At 39.7% G+C, this 14677-nt stretch overlaps 1 protein-coding gene across 1 annotated transcript; it reads left to right on the forward strand.

Annotated features, from left to right (window-relative positions):
* Positions 1–287: 287 nt before the first annotated feature.
* Positions 288–14474, forward strand: LOC129282862 (serine/threonine-protein phosphatase 6 regulatory ankyrin repeat subunit B-like). The gene is made up of 11 exons (XM_064115067.1): positions 288–3629; positions 5413–5604; positions 6441–6598; positions 7370–7404; positions 8018–8350; positions 9516–9763; positions 10406–10534; positions 11534–11693; positions 12101–12146; positions 12990–13261; positions 13845–14474. The coding sequence occupies exons 1-11, from the start codon at positions 369–371 to the stop codon at positions 13862–13864; spliced, it is 4854 nt and encodes a 1617-aa protein (XP_063971137.1). The 5' UTR covers positions 288–368; the 3' UTR covers positions 13865–14474.
* Positions 14475–14677: the final 203 nt, after the last annotated feature.

Consider the following 14677-nt stretch of genomic DNA (forward strand, 5'->3'; position numbering starts at 1 on the left):
TATGATAAATATACGATTACACAAGACAAATATGAATATCGCTAATGTTTCTGTTATCATGGTATATTGGTAATGATATTTGCTCAATAAAGCAGGGAAAAACTAAATTACGGCATGAGATCACAAATGTTTGCAAACTTCGTACTTCGAAACCAATTTCGGAGGATGCAATAGAATATTAATATTGCGTTTATTGTTGTTATGATTGTTTGCGAGGGTAAAAGTACAAACGTTTTTCAGGTTCGTGACAAGCAAACCGATATAATTCAGGATATGGATTTATAGTGAAGCAAAAACTTTGGAAGCAGTGTTATACAAACGCAAGAAACAGTGATATGGGTACCAGGTAATCGCCTTTTTCTTCAAATATGGAGGGAAACCACCAAAAGCTACACGGTGAGGTATCTGGAGGGAATTTAAAAAGAGTAAAACAGTTGATCAAGCAGGGTGCTGGAATAAACCGAACAGATCAAGACGGATACACAAGTTTACATGTCGCTGTGCAGAGCAACCAGGTTAACATCATTGAATACCTCATTAAACGCGGCGCTGACTTGGAAAAGGTGACTACGTATGGACACACACCCTTACATCTTGCTGCATCGCTCGGACATCTAAAAGTAACAAAAGTTATACTCAGTCATGGAGCGAGCATTGACACAATAAATAAAGAGGGACAATCTGCATGTCACATTGCTGTAATTAAGGGCCACCTTGATGTCGTGCGATACTTAATCAACCAGGGGGCAAAGGCCTACCATGAGGTCAATGTTGCAAAAAACTCACTCCTACACATTGCAGCAGAATACGGCTCAACGGATATAGTGGAATACCTAATTGGTCAAGGAATTCAGGTAAACCAGGAGAATGCTGAAGGTTCGACTGCATTGCACATTGCGGCAAAAAATGGTCATCTCGATGTCACCAAGTATCTGGTTAGTCAAGGAACGGAAGTGGGGAAAGAAGATAAAAGAGGAAGAACATCCTTACATTGGGCGGTTAAGTTTGGCCATCTAAAAGTGGTAAAATATCTGATATCTCAAGGAGCTAATGTGAATAAGGGTGATAAACAAAGTTGGGCCGCATTGCACCTTGCTGCTGGGGCGGGTCATCTTGAGGTTGCAAAGCATCTTATTCTTCATAGAGCTGATGTGAATAAAAGGAGTGAGAGCGGCATGACTGCTTTACTCAGTGCTGTTTATGGGGGTCATGTTGACGTCAGCAAATATCTGATTCGTCAAGGTGCTAAGATAGATATGAAAAGGAATGATGGGTCAACGGTACTACATATGGCGTCAAAATTGGGTCATCTTGATGTTATTAAGTATTTGATAAGTCAAGGAGTTGGAGTAAATGAGAGTGATTGTTTTGGTGCAACACCGTTGTCTAATGTCATTCGAAACGGCATTACTACTGACATAATGGAGCACCTAATCAGTGCTGGTGCTGATGTGAATAAGCGTGATACCAATGGTTCGACATCATTGCATCTCGCTGCTAAGATTGGCAATCTCGACATCACCAAATATCTAATCACCAAAGGCGTTATGGTGAACAACAGAGACAATGACTTTACCACTGCGTTACACATCGCTTCTAGTATTGGCGATCTTGATATTGTCAAGTATCTGATCAATCAAGGAGCTCATGTGAAGAAGAGAAAAAATAATGGTCGGACCTCGTTACAAGTTGCTGCACAAGCGAATCATCTGAATGTTGTTGAATATCTGATCAGTCAGGAAGCAGGTATAAACACGCAAGACGAGCACGGTTTTACCGCGTTACATCTTGCCGCTCAGGCAGGTAATTTTGACATCATCAAACATTTAATCCTGAACGGGGCTGAAGTCAATAAGGCTAAATATGATGGTTTTACAGCATTACACAGTGCCGCTGAGAATGGTCATCTTGATGTCACTAAGTATCTAATTGATCATGGAGCTGAAGTAAATCATACTGACAGTAAAGGTTCGACGGCACTACACAGCGCTGTTGAGGGTGGTCTTCTTCATGTTGCAGAATATCTCGTTGCCAGAGGAGCTGATGTACATAAGGAAAATGATGCTGGTCAGACTGCATTCCACATAGCTGTTAAGAACAGTTTTCTTCATGTCACCAAATATTTAATTGGTGTAGGAGCTGATGTTAATAAAGGAGATAATGACGGTCACACTGCATTACAGCATGCTGCAAAGTATGGGTTTCTTGATGTTGTTGAATATCTGGTAGGTCAAGGTGCAGAGGTTAATAAAGGAGATAATGACGGCCACACCGCTCTTCATTATGCTAATATGAATGGTTGTTCTGATGTAATTGAGTATCTGGTAAGTGAAGGAGCCGATGTGAATAAGGGAGATAATAGCGGTCGCACTGCATTACACATTGCTGCTAGGGAGGGTCAGCTTGGGTTCATAGAATTTCTGATAGGACATAGAGCTGACGTCAATAATATCGACTACAAGTGTTGGACGGCATTACACATTGCTGCTGAATGTGGCTGGCTTCGTGTTGCAGAATGTCTGATCGTTAACGGAGCTGATGTGCATAAGGCAAACAATGCTGGTGAGACTGCATTGCACATTGCTGCTAAGAATGGCAATCGAGCTGTCATCAAATACCTGATAGAGCAAGGAGCCGATGTAAATCACAGAGATAACGACAATCACACTGCATTACTGTATGCTAAGATGAATGGTTTTCGTGAGATCGTTGAATATCTGATCACCCAAGGAACCGATGTGAATAAGGGAAGTAATGACGGCCACACTGCATTGCAAAATACTGCCGCTAAGAAAGGCCATCTTGATGTCACCAAAACTCTCACAAGCCACGAAGCCCAAGTCAATGGAGACATTAATGGCTGGAGTGCCTTACACGCTGCTGCTGAGAGTGGTCATCTTGGTGTCACCGAACATCTCATAAGTGAAGGAGCCCAAGTCAACAAAAAAGACAATAAAGGTTCAACTGCATTACACGATTCGTCTCTTCAAGGTCATTTAGATGTCGTTCATTGTCTGATATGGCATGGTGCTGACGTAAATACGGGAGACATCGATGGCAATAGAGCTTTACATTTCGCTGCTTTCAGTGGCCATCTTGATGTCACCGTGTATCTTCTTAACCAAGGCGCTGAAGTAAATGAAGAAGCTGAGAATGGGAATACTGCATTGCACTATGCTGCTTGGAGAGGTCATCTAGCTGTCACGAAATGTCTTACTAAATATGCTAATCAAGAGGGCGCTGCATATGAAAACATAAAACCTCGTGATCCGCCTTCGCATCAAGAAAGTCATACCGGTGTCACCAAGTATGTTTTGTGCAGTGCAGACGTGAATAAAGCAAACAATGAAGGTAGAACTGCCTTACACTTTGCCTCAGAAAAAGGCCATACTGTTGTCGCAGGATACCTACTTTCTGAAGGAGCTATCGTGAATAAAGAAGATAATGGTGGCTGGACAGCATTACACTTTGCTGTTCAGAATAGGCACTTTGATCTGGTTAAAGTTCTGTTAGAGGCAGGGTCAGGTCCTGACGCAGAGGACATTCACGGACAGACATCTCTACAGCTGTCACAGTTACTTGGGTATGAAGACATCACTGATCTTCTCATCAATGGTCGCAATTCAGAGGTAAACTGAAACCACTTTGTTTCCTTCTTTCTATCTGCCTAACCTCTCTATATCTCCCCCTCTATCCACATTATCTCTCTTTCTATCTCTCTCACTCAGTTCAACATAGATGTTCATTTATGATAACCTTCATTCACCAGAGACCCTGGCCCTCATTGGTTTTTTTCTTCACTGTAATGGTTAGTTTTGGTCATTTTCGCTCATTTATTTTCCGTAGCAGGCGATGCTAGACTGCTAGTTTATACTATAAGTACGCAGACACTATTGCAAATAAAAATCAATTCTGGACTCGGTAATACTAAATATTTTATTTCTCAAACTGTAGCTATATTATAAAAATCAGTAGGCAAAGCTTTATAGTACAAGAACATTGTTACTTTCAACTTTAAATGAATTAATCAATTTTGTTTGGATTGCATTAATTGTTTCATATAAAAAGGGTCTAGGATCTCAAAGTTCTTGAGAAATATGAGATGTAACCATTATACCAGTCACGTAGTATTATACATCAGCATGTAGGTAATCTATTTAGCATTGAGATGACGATCGACCTCGACATTTTTTTACCCTTAGGGATATTTCAGTGGGAAAGCAAATGAGCCAGTGTCTCGAAAATGTGGGTGGTTTCGGACCGTTTGCAGTAGCAAGAGTTGTGAACATGGACAATATCAAATGAACGGCGAGACGTAAATAGTGAATCAATTGTAATAATATCTACATAAAATTGATGGAAAAGAATACAATATAATCCTATCAGTCTGGTGTGAGATTATCAAAGGACAAGTCCACCCCAACAAAAAGTTAATTTGAATAAAAAGAGAAAAATCCAACAAGCATAACACTGAAAATATCATAAAAATCGGATGTAAAATCATAAGTTATGACATTGTAAAGTTTCGCCTAATCTCACAAAACAGTTATTTGCACATTCTGTTGGTTGAGCAAATGAGGAAACTGATGACGTCATCCACTCACTATTTCTTTTGTATTTTATTATGTAAAATAGGGAATATCCTTTTTTTTCTCTTCATTGTCAACTGAAAAAACGATTAATTCCTCCCTGAACATGTGGAATGAGCAATGACGGTTTGATACCATATGATTCAGTCAAGTTTGTTCTTATTGTCAAATCTATAAAAAATGAAATATTGATAATGCAAACTATAAAAAAAAAAAAAAAATAGTGAGTGAGGGACATCATCGACTGTCTCATTTGAGTTGTGCATATCACTGTTTTGTGAAAAATAAGCAAAACTTTGAAATGTCAAAACTTCATTTTACATCCGATTTGATGAATTTTTCAGCATTTTGCTAGTTTGATTTTTCTCTATTTATTCAAATCACCATTTTTGTTGGGTGGACTTGACCTTTAATAATTAAAAAGATATACCCGGATTTTGGCAATATTATGTTCGTAAAAACTAACGTTCCCTGTGTTGAAGCTCTGTGTGTGGACTTTCAGCCACTCATATGGAAGCGACTAACCATTTTGGAACCTCTTTTCTACACAATACATATCAACTTTTGAAATTGTACATTTCCCATTCACCCTCAACAGATGTTACACTCAAGTTAATTATGCAAATCTTCCACACAAATTTTGATTGCATGATTCACGTGCCATCTGACCCATCGGCGTTATATATCTATGGTATCTTTTACAATGAATGAATATTGCTTAAATGATTCTTGCATTGAAAAATTACATGAACAAATTCCTTTGGTTTATGATATATCGGAATGTAACGGTATTTCACCTATTACCTTTCTCTATCCTTTGTAGGTGAGCCAGGTTGATGTACTTGATATACAACATGCCATAGAACACGGCCACACACCCTCCATTGAGAAGATAGTTTCAAGTGGAGCTGATCTCAATGCCCAGAATACTGACGGTCAGACGTGTCTTCACAAAGCCATCAAACTCTGTTACAAGACTGGGGTAACTGTGGAAGGAAGTGCCGCACTAAAAAGGGTGAGACACAACATATAATGTTACAGACCTTAGACGTGTGACGTCATAATCTCATAGCGCCCTCCCTGAGAGGATATAGGCATATCCAAAAACGGAGTTGTCGGAGATGCGCCGGCTGCAAATCACCAACGTACGCAAAGCAAGATGGCGGCACTAAGACGTCAATGCATAAGGTCTATATTCCGAACCACACGGTTTATTTCCAATTCGTCCAATGCCAATTTGTCCAACTGCCAACTCGATTACTATCATTTGGTCTACCATCAGTTCGTCCACTCACCAAATGGTCTACTTTCATTTAGTCTAATGCCATTCCGTGTAATAACCAGTTGGTCCAACAACCACTTAGTTTATATACCATGTGGTCTAAAGTCTTAATTGTGCAAAATGAATGAAAAGAAAATGGGTATTAGACCAAGTGGTTATTAGACGAAATGGTAATAGACAAACTAGTGATTAGACGAAGTGATGATTCGACCAAATGGTTGTCATACGAAATGCTGATGGACGGAATGGCAGACTAAATGAAGGTAGACCATGTGATGAGTGGACAAGTTAGTAGTGGACGAATTGGCAATGTACCACCACCAACATATGCGTTTTTCGATCACGAACATAATGGATCAGCAAATTAAAGTGCCTTCTTCTTTGGGCACCCTCAGTGGCAGATACGAGGGCACATCTGGAGCCCCCCTTTTCAGAGCCATGACAAATATAAGTGAAGACTTCCTTCGAAATCACTGACCCGCCCATGGGCATGCTGTATTGAAAGGGGCTACTGTCCTATTACTATTAGTTGGCATACATTAATAGCCACATAAACTTGTGTGTTTCAGATTTCGGACGAGTTTTACGATGGGAAACTATCTCCCGAGATGGCCCTCGTGTTGTATCTCCTGGAGAACGGAGCTAGGATAGATGTGGAGGATGCGGATGGCAACTTACCGATTCAGTATGCCAAGGATGAGGTGGTCAAACAGATGATTTTATCGAGGTGATTCTTAAAGCCACCGCACACCTTACGATTGGTCGGGGAACCGGTTTGGAATAAAACATATTAACATTTGATAGAATATTGAGACATGGAACATATCGCTTTTTAAAGTTTTAAGTCATCGTACGAATACTTCCGTTCAAATATGTGACTACGATACCATCCTTATTAGAATTTAAGCGAACTGAATATCTCGTCGTAATGATGTCTAGCAATTGTACGATTTGCTACGATTTGAAATCAAATTGACCTGTACTCTAAAATAAAGGCTTGCAAACATCCATTGTTATATCAGTAATCTTACAGTTAATTTGAACCTCCATATTTTCAGATAATTAGCAAATGTGCTCTATCACAAATTCGGACAGATGACCGGTCGTAAGGTGTGTGAAAGCCTTTGCGAGTATTACTGAAATGTCTTAATGAGCCATAGAGGTATAGACATTGTCCGTGTATAGCTTTGATGGAGGCTCGATATTGAGAGTTAAATCTATGTATCACTTAATGTTCACTTAATACTTAATATTTGTTTCAGCACTTAAATCATTTTGAAAATTTGAAGAAAAAAATATTGTTTGTACCTTTCTCCTTCATACGCTGATATTTTCATTATGGTTCGTCTCGGTAGAATCGTAATATATATATATATATATATATATATATGTGGGTGTGTGTGTGTGTGTTGGTGCGTGTGAGTGTGTGTGTGGGTATGTGTGGTGTGTGTGTACAGCACTACAGACAATCCAACCTTTTTTTTGTTATTACTTTCAGATTGACTTCATTGGAGGACATCAAATCATACCGAGGTAAGAGGTCTTTAAAAATTGTGTACCACCCCCTCCCCCGAGAAGACGCTAAAATTAATTATTGTTGTATAAAAAAAAAAAATCGCCTTTTCAATTTTATTCGATTTAATTTTTTGTATCAATAGTGCATGGAAGTCCGGATCGCTCACTCATGATACAAATACGAGAGTGCACAAAGATAAAAAAAAATATATAATTTTTATATTGCATTTTTTTTTAAAGCAGGAGAAAATGCAGAACAACATGTATTTTGATGAAAAAAAACTCATGTTATTTATTCTATTCATCCTCTACATATGGACCGGATAGCCCCCTTCAATCAAATCAGGGGCCCAGACGTTGAAGATATTTAGAGCAAAAAGAAAGAACTACGTTGAAATCGGATGGCTTGCTTGTGCAGGCCGCATACTAATATCGATTACAATCACACACACACACACACACACACACACACACACACCCTCTCACACACCCACAACACCAACCCTCCCCCACACACACCCACACATCAAACATCATGAAGCCACCCTGGCTCTTCTCAAGATTGCTACAATGTGTATAATCAGTCAACACTTTCTTGTCTATTCATTATCATGCTTATATTTTACATCAGAAATTGGACCTGCACCGTCAGTGAAGTCTGTTGAGGTCGGAGCTGATAGCACTTTGGAAACAGCACTAGACGATCATGGCGTATCAGTGATCATTCCTCCAGATGCCATTCATCAGGATCACTCACGTCGGATCATCGTAACGCTTTTAGAACACCCTTCATGTCTGGATGTTCAGGAAGATGAATCATTGGCATGCTGTGGTATCAAGTGTGATCCCGGAGATATGATCTTCAATAAACCCGTGATGATCAGAATTCCACATTGTTTCTCTGTCACCAACCCATATCAAGTACTACCAGATATCGTCTGCTATGAATGGGATTCAGTGAACGGTAATTTTTTCTGATCAAAATGATACTTTAATAATCTATGTCATACCAAGGTGGTAGGTTAATGCAAGAAGAAGCGGAGAGTATTGGGGAGAGTATCATAAGATGTGCCAAGAATCCGTTTAAGAGTAATCAATTGCCAAAAACTACGCTGCAGAATGGCTTTATCAAATCCATGCAACTGCCGCGTCGCTTAGGTGTACCAGACCCCGTTGTGAGGGATGCGGTCCTATTAGTCCTAACCTGCCTAAATTCGAGTCACTCAAAGTAATATGGTGTACAGTTTGTTCGGTGTTCTTCCATACTCATTGTCTGACAGGCTGCTGATGGCTTAAGTCTTCAGCTTGTTATAGCTTCGAAACGACTGACGCCTCTGCGACAAGGGAGTTCGACACCTGAATGAAACTTTGTACCAGGGGCGATGGTTAGAGTTGAACAGGTTTTGCCATCTCTTACCAAACCTGCTTCTAGTTTTCATTGAAGTTTGAGTGAAGAGTCTCTGTGACGGCTGAACGGTCGACGAGGATGCGTTAGTAGCCGGGGTTTTGTTGTGTTGCAACACAACAACACACCGGCTACCGAAGTTTTCACCCTCGTGGGATTCTTGAAATTTTGTTAAGCCTTCTTAATTAGCCTGAATGTGTAATGTTCACTGCGGAAGGGGGAGGGGCAAGTATGTCCGAGAGGAATAGGATGCTTACTGGGATCGGTCTAAAACGTCCAATAACTCTCCTCGTAGTGTCATTTAGGGAAACATCGGGCTTTTGGAATTAGTTTCTACTCCAGACTGGATCAGCATATGCTGCATCGCAGTTGACAAGAACAGGGGTATCTGTGCGAATCGCATGTCAACATGGGCTCCCAAATAAGAGCCAGGAAGACGATGCAGAAGGTTGTTCTTTGATGAAAATTTGATTTGTCTGATGTCATTATGTCAACAGATCCCTAATATGCAATGTAGTATGAATTCCCATGAGATTTGTCTACTCTTCTCGAATAATATTTTGTTTTTGTTAAGAAGCATGCATAAAAAACTTTATCAGATGGTGAATTGAATGTACATAAAACATCCTGTCTCACTTTATGTTTATGGATATCTCGATAAGAAGTCAAACATAACTGGTAAGATTGTAAAAACCATTCTGTACTGATTCTTTTTAATGATCAGATCTACCAATTACGTCAAGGAGGAGATCATCCACCTCACCAGACAAACCACCACACTGTAGAGTGTACGGTAGACATCTTGAGCTCTACATTGACCACTGTGCCGAGTGGTGGGTTCTTATTCCCCTCGAACAACAACTGGTCCGACAGAAGCTTATTTGTACGCCATACATCCCGGACAAGATAGACAAAGGCAAGAAGATCGATGTTCACATCCATCTTCATGCGAACCTTCCAGGAATGGATGCGGTAAGTCGAGGCTTCAATCACCTTTATCAGATCTTTATCAATCTTTGGAGGTGAAAATTGCTGCCTTTAGGTTCCATGTGTCATAGGACATTTGCACCACTTCAACCTCTACCATCAAAACGTAATAAAAATCTATACGCGGTACTCCAATAAGTAAGGTCACATTGATGTCTCAGTTCCGTGCACACTACGTTTTATATCTTACTACTGATGAGATACAAATCGATGATGTTGAGCATTGCTAGTAGGTCCATGATAGCACACATGGTCTTGCACTTATGCATTATTCTAGATCACACTTAACAATTTCGTGTCGTTAAACAAACCCAGATTTACTGTTCATCTGCTAAGAACCAGACAAAACCAATTTGCGCTGAATGGGTACGTATTCATGAGGGCCCATCTCCGACCCCCTACCCCATGAACCCATTCCCACAAAATTTGTCAGATATATGTACTCTTATGATAGCTAGTACGGTGTTTCTAAACAATATGGGTCCAGATCAGAATCTTGTGGGCGGAAATACCATATTGAGGGTCGAGGTACCACAATAACAGATAAGGAACAATATCCTGGTGGAAAATTTACTGCACCTGTTTATATTTTGGCTGATGATTATTATCGTCGTTACTTTATTCTAGGATGCCGAAGAGGAGGAAAGGAAGCAATCATATCACAAGGCCCATCCATCTGTTCCTATCAACGTAGCAACCAAGTCTGGAGACCTTGATGTGGTTTGCCACCGTGAGGGCCATCGTGATGTAAAGGAGGTAAAATTCCTCTCCAGACTTGGGATGTAAACGTTTCCACAGGAGATCAGTCTTGTAAATTGTCTTACATTCATCACTATGTATGAAATCCTGCCAATATTTGACCCACAATCATTTTAATGTTAGAAATTATATAGTCAAGATGCCGTCAGAGAGCGAAGTTGGTTCAGTCGGCAAAGTGTCTGCCCGTCGAACCAAAGATCTAGGGTTCGAGTCCACCCCGGGCGGGTGACTAAAGCCAGTGCGTTGTGCGTAAACTTGTCTTGTCTGTTCCATAGGTGCAGTCTGTGTTACAGTGGAAAACGCCCCATCCCTCGGATAGGACATTAAATGGAGGGCCCTTGTAGGGGAGAGTCACCACCTTTGCACGTTAAGAACCCAGTTCACTAAAGGGGAAAACCCCGGGGTACTGGTCCACCTGCACTCTCCCAATTAGTTATATCGGGAGGAGAGCCCTGCGGGTCAGTGATTTCAGTTTGCTTTTCACCTCTCAGGCACAGGTGACGCCAAACAATATATAGTAAGAGTAATTATAGTCAAAGGACGAGGACACCTTCGTACTTTCAATTGGAGCCTGAACAAGTACCCTCCTTCCATTTCAAAAACGTCCACAGTACCAAAAGCAGGTGGGGTTTTTTCTATCATAAATAATGCACCAACTATTCTATTTGCTTGATAGGGTGAAATATATGCCCTTTTCACGTATCCAGAATTGAAAAGTATAGCCCTTTTCTTCTTTTTTTACTTAACGGAATAATATTTCGATAATGTATTGTGGATTTTGTTCAAAGCCATTCAACGCGTTGAATTGGAATTAAGTTAAGCATCTTCTGCGATTCGATTTTTTAGGATGGAGTAAGCTTCCCTCTCTTCCTCCTTTTATCAGTGAAAAATCACTGAGATTAAAGGCCTATAACTTAAAAACAAATGGTAAGTCTAGCGCTATAAATCGTATTATGTGGAATATATTTACTTTGCTTTTTTGTATTATGATTTTAGGTTCTCCCTCTAAAAGATGTTCATAGCAATATGAGAAACCACATTCTTTTACCAGTTACCGTAAGTGAAGAGGACATTGACTTCCCACTAACTATCACAATCGCGCAGACGGGAAAGCTTGATGTTGCAATATATTTCGCCTTTGTCTTCAATAGTTCAGGTAATTCCCCTAGGAATAACATCTGTACTTTTATGGAAATTGCATAATATGCATTGAATTTAATGAAACATTTCATGAACATGATACCGGTGATATCTGATTGAAAAGGGGGATTTAACTACCTGTATATAAGACGGGACTTATTTACATGTTGACATGACTACGTCTTGACATTTATTTTAGCCCTGTACAAAAGATTTAGCCAAATTATTTCATTCTTACCGTCTTGGTTTATCTATGCATGTCAGGAGAACCCATGGGGCCCTCTGAGCATGTTTAGAAAAAAAAACCATAATGATTTAAGGGTCATACCAAACGTTAGAAATCACTGAGTCAGTGATACATTATACATACCATAGTTTATATCGACCGATTTCTTTACATTTCATACCTTATTTGCAACACAGATGGTGAAGAGCAAGAACCTTCTGTAGAAATCGCTTCTTCTGTTCGGTAAGCGATCACCTTTTATTTTGTAATATCTGTGGTATGATAATATTTTGTAAAAATGCACCAACAACAGTATTTTTTATGTTAAAAATACTAGACCATTAGAACCTTCTGTAAGCAGTGCACTGAATATGCTTTCTAAGTTTGACGAAAGCGTTGTTCCTACAGAATGGCATGGATAACTCATTAATCTTTGTTTATTACAACAATAATAGTAATAATAGTAATAATGACAAAAATAATAATAATTGACTTTTATAATTATATAGCGCTTTATCAATCTACGACTGCTCAAAGTGCTTTACAATTATTATTACCCAGTCACTGGATTCATAGCTTTTACGCAGTCCGTTAGGCGCACTCTTGATAAACCAACCACAATGGCGGTTGTTTTCTATCGGTGCCAATTAGCACCTTGGTGAGAGTGGCAAAGTGTGGATTGACGCTTTGCCAAAGGAAGCTAGGCCATGGTGGGGTTTGAACACACGACCTTCTGATTATAAGGCGAGCGTCAGAACCGCTACGCCACGGCGCCTCCAGTGCGCCATCCTTGACAAGGCTCAAGTTAAGTGCTTTTCTACCATGACAAAAAAGGTTCATGAAACCTTCACACGTAAATATTGGGCATGACAATCGATCTATCATGAAAGTTCAGCTCACTTACTTCAAATAATGGTAATTTGTATAATCTGACGTGCTATAATGAAAGATGGCTCCAGATTGGCGTTTACCATAGTGTAAGAAGCAAAATGCAAAAGACCAGCTGCGGGCGGGGGGGGGGGGGGGGGAGGGTGGGGCGGGGCTGACAATGTATTTATTTTATATATATTTACCATTCCTTACCAGCGTGGTTAGAGGCATTTCAGGAACTGACATCCAGGATGTCGAGCTGCACAGCATTGCTGAGAAGATGTCGGTGAACCATTTCTATGATTTGGGGATCGCACTTGGCTTTCGAATCCCCAAGTTGGATACCATCGAATACATGCAGTTAGGAAACAGGCAGCAGGCTATGTACCAAATGCTGGTAAAATGGAGGCAGGCACAGCCATCTGGTCTTGCAGCGAAGGATGCGTTGCTGTCAGTAATGGAGTCGTTAGATCTGCCAAGCATGCCAAGTGAGGACATGCAAATAACAGGTTACTTCTTTAAATACCGGTTCCGGTCCTAGGAAATCGTTATTAGGCAATTTGTAGGTGTGGTAAATTAGAAATTGCAACATTTCGTAGATGATACACAAGTCTTCTGATTGCAAAGGATGACAGTTATCGTTGACAACCATTGCAAGACCCGGGGCAAGACCTTGGGGGAATGAAACTATAAAAGGGAACATTTTAAGTGTAAAGTCAAAGTGATGGGTGACCAAACTCAAATTATACACAATATTGAAGCATTTATATAACAAGAAAACAATAATTGATATACAAGTTAATAGCATTACAAACCTAAAAGTAATAAGTCACTGCTTTCGTTGGTACACAGCTATTTTTGGATTCGACTATTTTCATTCATAGTTCCAACAGCTTTTGAATTTCTCTGTCTCTCTCTCTCTTGAGAGGGAGAGGGAGTAAGCGAAAGTGAAGTGAGAAGGAGTGATCGAGGGAGACAAAATTGTACTTTAAGACACCAATTTGAAACAAATTTTTCCTCATTTCTTTCGTTCCTCATATCGCCTTACTTCAATTGACCTGCGTATACCAGACCTCGGTTCTGTCAGGTAAGTGCCTATCCAGTCTGTATTTTGGCCCCCTAAATACAATGTTTGTTTTTGTAATTGATATGCATATATTTGTGTCTTTTTTATATACAAACTTTGCGTCTTCAAAGGAAATAAATGGGTTCTTTATCTCCTAAACGAAAGAAAATAAAGATAATGAGAAAGTTAACGCCTCCATCTTGAAAAAAAGTGAAACGAAGATTGTAGATGTACACAAGATAGCATTAACAGTCCGAGATGGGCATTGGCTCTTTGACAATACTCCCAGTCAAACTTCAGCAGAAAATATCACTAGTCAAATTACGACCTTAATGATTCACAAATTCCTGTATAATAATCACTTCATTAGGTGAGGATTGGTCCAGGAACATCCGAAATAAGTAACAGACTTTCATCAGTATAATTTTCTATTATCTATACGCATTCATATAATCATAATTGATATAACACATGAAAGGGGTTGGGGCAAACATGCTTTCCTGTGGAGCTCCGTATTTTACAGGCGTATGATCTGAAATACATTTTGCATGCAGAATAATAAATGAAGATTAGTCAGGTATGATCTTAACCATTTAAAGCAAGGTCAAACAAGACCCATGACTTGTAATCCTATGAAAATAAATTTCATGATTTACACTCCCTATATCGAATAAATTTTGTAAGGAGATAAGAACCATTTCGGCAAAAAGTCGACAGATAGTTCATTCTGTACATAACCCAACTAACAAATCCGACGTGCTCTACATGTCGAATGGTCAATTACGAGATTGAAATCCTTATATACTGTTCAGTTTTGTTTAACAGAGTCTACTTTTTT

Source organism: Lytechinus pictus, unplaced genomic scaffold (assembly GCF_037042905.1).
Source record: "Lytechinus pictus isolate F3 Inbred unplaced genomic scaffold, Lp3.0 scaffold_20, whole genome shotgun sequence".
NCBI classification, from domain to species: Eukaryota; Metazoa; Echinodermata; class Echinoidea; order Temnopleuroida; family Toxopneustidae; genus Lytechinus; species Lytechinus pictus.